Here is a 5396-nt window from a genome sequence, read left to right on the forward strand (position 1 = left end):
TAATAATAATAATAAATTTGCAGCTCAGGCCAGAGTAAAAACATTTTAAAAGAATAAAAAAATAAATGTTTTTATATAAATACTCTGTATAGCATATGAATGCTAACTGACAGTGGGAAGGACAGAATATTAACAGTAAAATAACTCTTTTTTGCCAAATTACAGCCATCCCACTGCTGAGTACACCCTACCTAGACGGACACCACCTCTCCAGCCTAAGTCCGTCATGATGGAGACGTACCAGTCGTTGCCAAAGAGCACTCGCCACCACTCTGGAGGCAGTTCCCCACCAGTGCCCCGCAACCTGCCTAGTGACTACAAGTACGCCCACGACCGTCTTAGTCACTTTCGTATGTCCACTGATGAGCGGATGGCCACTAAAGAGGGCATGGTGTGGCAGCTGTACGAATGGCAGCAGCGCCAACAGTTCCGCCATGGAAGCCCCACTGCACCAATCTACACCGGCCCTGACTTCATGGACACGTCTGCCTTCAGAGTTACTCTGGAAATGCCACGATCCATATCTGTGCCACCATCACCATGTGACATACCCCCACCTGGCCACCCCTCCAAGTCCTTGTCCCCACGCAGGCCCCACACGCCCGCAGACAGGGTGACGGTGCGCCCACTGGATGACTTCGCCACCGTGGACACTCCCAGTTTGGGTTCTCCCAGAGGAATATGTTCCCAGATCTCAAAGGTAGGGAACATGGAGCAGTTCACATAATCTCACAATTTCAAATTAGTTGTGGTGAGTTCTTCTCTTTGTTCAGACCACAGAAGTGTTGACTACCAAAGGCGTTAAGGGTTATGGGAAAACCGAGTTTCCATTTACTCAAGCTTTGATTTGGACTTTGTGACAGGATTCACACAGTCTTCACTCAGGGCTTGATTCCCAGGTGCAGTGGGTGTGTTAAAAGAGAGCATTTTTGTTTGTGTGTGTCGCTGAAGATGCTTGTGTGACGAATAGTAGCATCTGCCAGCTACACCCCCTACATGAGAGCGCTGCTCCCAGCGCCACATTCACATGCGGCAGCAGTCATAGAAGCCTCTGTGCCTCTTACAAGTTAACATACTGTCACTACCATTTCTGCTCTGCATACGTCAGGACTCGTGTGAACTCACTAATTACATGCCTCCAACAGAAAGATTCACAGAAGCTGTCAAAAACCAGATAGAAAGAAAAAACCGACCTTCAGTCAATATGCAGTGATACCACAAAAAATATACAGCAGAATCTAAAAATCTGCTAGTGAAAATGCTGTAATCATTGTTTCATTACATATTATATTATCAGCATAACAATTAATTGAGAATATAGTATTTTTAGGATGATTAGTGTGATGATTAGCATGAGTTGAGAATGCTTAAAGAGAAAGAATTAGGTTATTTTGAATTTTTTTTCCCAGAGAATCTTGGAAAAAAAAAGTATGGCAGTTTCCACAAAAATATTAAGCAGAACAGTTTTCAGCATTGATAATAGTGAGAAATATTTCTGAAGGATCATGTGACACTGAAAACTGGAGTAATGGTTGCTGAAAATTCAGCTTTATTATCACAAAAAATGTATATATATAAAAAAAAAGTAAAATATATGAAATTATAAAAGAACATAAGAGACTTCTTTCATAAACATTACAAATCTTACATTAACTTTTGAACAGTAGTGGGAGAATGGGAAAGTATCTATTTTAGTTGCTGTAGCTTGTGACCGTTACAAGTTTTTCTGCATTTCAATCACTTTTTGCCTTCAAGTTTAAACTGTTCTAGAGTTTTTTTGTATTTTTTATTATTATATTCAAACATTAAAAAAAAAAAAGATATTGCAGTCTCTCAATTAATTGAAAGTCATAAGTACTGCATGTAAAAAAATTAGAAAAGAATAAGAAATGTTCATTTCTACATCAGAACTATATATACAGTATATACAGTGCCTTGCGAAAGTATTCAAACCCCTTCATTTTTTTCATGTTATGTTGTAGCCTTGTGTTAAACTGCTTTATATTACTTTTTTTCCACATCAATCTACACTCCATACACCATAATTGCAAAGCAAAACAGAACTGTCACAACTTTGCAAATTTATAAAAAAAAAAAAAAAACTGAAATAAGTACATTGCATTGGTATTCAAACCTTTAACTTAGTACTTCGCTGAAGCACCTTTACAGCCTCAAGTATTTTTGGGTATGATGCGACAAGCTTTGCACATGAGCATTTGGCAATTATCTGCCATTCTTCACCTCACCTGTTCACTTCTTAAGCTCTGTCAGGTTGGATGGGGGCAGACACACATTTTCAAGTTTCTCCAGAAATATTGGATTGGGATCAAGCCCAGGCTCTGGCTGGGCCACTCAAGGACATTCACAGAGTTGTCTTTTCTTCAAACATGATGCTTAGGATTGAGGTTCATCAGACCAGAGAATCTTGTTTCTCAGAATCTGAGGGTCCTTTAGGTGCTTTTTTGTAAATTCCAAGTGTGTTTTCATGTGTCTTCATTGAGGAGAGGATTGAGTTTGGCCACACCGCCATAAAGCACAGATTGGTGGAGTGTTGCAGCGATGTTTGTCCTTCTGTAGGTTTCTCCTATCTCCACATATGGGAGATATCATGGCATATATCATGGAGCTCAACTAGAGTGACCATCAGCTTCTTGGTTACCACTCTAACCAAAGCCCTTCTCCATCAATTGCTCAGTTTGGCCAGGAGGCCAGCTCTAGGAAGAGTCCTGGTTGTTTTAGAAGTCTTCCATTATGGATAATGGAGGTTTGATGCAGATGTGTGGTTTGATGCAATCCTGTCTCTGAGCTCTAAAGGCAGTTTTTCTTTTACCTAAGGGCTTAGTCTTTGCTCTAATATGCATTTTCAGCTGTTAGACCTTTTATTAAGACGTGTGCCTTTCCAAATCATACCCATTCAATTGAATTTGCCACAGGTTAGCTTCACTCAAAGTGTGGTAACATGTACAAACAAAATGAATGCTCCTGAGCTAAAGTTTAACTGTTCCAGGCATGAATACTTATGCAATGGAATTATTTAAGTTTTTTATCTTTAATAAATTTGCAAAGATGTTAAAACCTGTTATTTGCTTTGTCATTATGGTGTGTGGAGTGTAGATTGATGTGGAAAAAAAGTAATTTAAAGCAGTTTAACATAAGGCTGCAACATAACAAAACATGAAAAAAATGAATTTTTTAAATGAATTTATTCAATGAATGAATACTTTCGCAAGGCACTGTATATATATCACACAGCGGGACTCGCTGTCACTGCTAGACTTGTGATATCGACTACCCAGCTGCAGATGTCTATCTGTGCATCTTAAAGACTACAGTAGAGTGTGTTTTCATAGCTTCTGTCGTGGAGCATATCTCTATGGATGATAACTAGACTGGTTTTAGCTGATAAGATTCGCCAAAGGCTAAGCAAAGCGCCCAGTGAACCTCCTCAGCAGTGGTCTCTTTCTTCTGATCTTGTATTTAAATAAAAAACCTATTATACAGCAAAAATGCAGTGCCGTGGGATTCGCATTGGAAACAGAGTCCACAGTGCTACTCTGCTGGTAGCAAACAAATGTTATTTTAAGAAAGATTTTAATTTATGTGTAGTTAATTAAATCTCTTGTTGTTTGTGTCCTTTTGAGGTGCTAGATGGGCCTAGATGAAGAATTTTGTATGTTAAGCAAAACTGTCAAACCCTCAAAGCCCTGTAGCACATTTGAAATCAAGCACACAGTTGCTTAGCTTAAGTAAACAGATGAATGAGTAAAATGTGCTCTGCTGAGCCCTAGTTTTGTGCTAAACTTTGAAACTGACTTTTACTTGACTTTAAAAATGTACAGTATCCATTAACTAAAAGAGAGAATTTGAGATTAATAGTGATGGAACTGTGATTTTCTTAATTTTCATTGTAAACGTCATCATTTTTGGTATTTTTGTGTCTTTACAGACCTCACAAATAGAGAGGAGCTCCATGCCAACAATGGGATACATCACGCACACAGTCAGTGCACCAAGTCTGCATGGAAAAACGGTAAGACTTCCATAGAGAGCACATTTTTTCAGACAAACTATCTAGGAAACGTAGGGGATCTGCTTGGTAGATGACATTTTGGCCACCAGGAGCTTTTTGCTTTCTAGTTTTGAGACAGTGAGTTGAGCTATGTCATTAAAGACATGCAGTTACAGTTCACCTTAGTCCACTTCTATTGGCCAAATTTCACAACATCTTGGCGCTGCCCTGGTGGTCACCTCCTGAAGTGCTTTCTCTTCCGTCTCCCCGCTGTCCTGCAGCCGGAGGAGTTGACCCTGCTGCTCATCCAGCTCAGGAGACACCGGGCCAAGATGGCCAGTGTGCGCAGCGACACATTCACACACCTGCAGAACCAGCACAACGGCCTCTCAGGCCCCAGTTTGCAGGTTAGAGGGTCACATTTCCCCCTCAACCCACCCTGAGCCCCCCTCTCATCTGAGCATACCATGCCTTCCTTTCCTAACTCCCATACCGTGCTCCTCTTACTATCGTACGCTGTTGGTTGTAGTTATGATTGCGTTGGTTTGGTGTTAGCTCTCCGTTAGCATGGAGTCTGCAGTAGAATGTTACCGCTTGGGCTGCGCAATTTGATGTAACAGTCTGTTTTGTGGTTTTGGAGATCTTTTCTTCCACATTTTGCATTTTTTGGACTTTTTTTTGTAGATTCTTCCTCTCTTGTATTTTGGATCGTCAGATTGCTCCTCAGATAACAGCATGTTGCTTGTTGACTTGCCTGCATTCACATGATTGAATGTTTCCATGAACTGAAAACGTATTAAAAACATCACTGGTTTACTTGTTTATGTGCAGTTTTGGATATGAAATGTCAGAAAAGTACACAAGAATTAGTGTAAACATTTGATAGAACAGACATAAGCTGTTACCCATTCTACTCTCTAGATCTGTCATTACATAAGTTACAGCAGAGGTCCCCAACAACCGGGCCGCGACCCAGTACTGGGCTGTGGAAGAGTTGCTATCGGGTCGCAAGAACGTTCTGGGAAAAAATGTGTACAGATATGACACTTTGTTATTTATTGTGTGTTAATGATTGTTATAAGTATTCTGTATTTTCATTGTATGCGATTGCTATGGCGATTGCTATGGAGTATCAATTTGACGATTTCATGTAAATTAAATGTTCAATTAGTAAATTAAAGATTGCTCTGGTCTGTCATATATTTATTAGGGGTTACACAGATTGTAGTTGATCCGTGATACGTACGGACAAGAAGAAGAAACGAAAGAAAACTCAATTAATTACTCACGAGTCACGCGCAGTTCTCGCACACACCCAAAGCACGCACAAGCATAGAGACATGTTTCAGACAGCGCGGAAATACCTAGTTGATTAAATAAATAAATA

General features: G+C 40.0%; 1 protein-coding gene across 1 annotated transcript in view; it reads left to right on the top strand.

The window, feature by feature from the left end:
• LOC107688171 (pleckstrin homology domain-containing family A member 7-like) overlaps nt 1-5396 on the top strand; it is a 102270-nt gene that overhangs the window by 83095 nt on the left and 13779 nt on the right. Inside the window, exons 11-13 of the mRNA XM_016485764.1 lie at nt 166-700; nt 3947-4030; nt 4291-4416. Coding sequence (XP_016341250.1) covers nt 166-700; nt 3947-4030; nt 4291-4416 — 745 coding nt within the window. The remainder of the gene's footprint in view (nt 1-165; nt 701-3946; nt 4031-4290; nt 4417-5396) is intronic.

Source organism: Sinocyclocheilus anshuiensis, unplaced genomic scaffold (assembly GCF_001515605.1).
Source record: "Sinocyclocheilus anshuiensis isolate Anshui unplaced genomic scaffold, SAMN03320099.WGS_v1.1 scaffold529, whole genome shotgun sequence".
In the NCBI taxonomy this organism is placed as follows: Eukaryota; Metazoa; Chordata; class Actinopteri; order Cypriniformes; family Cyprinidae; genus Sinocyclocheilus; species Sinocyclocheilus anshuiensis.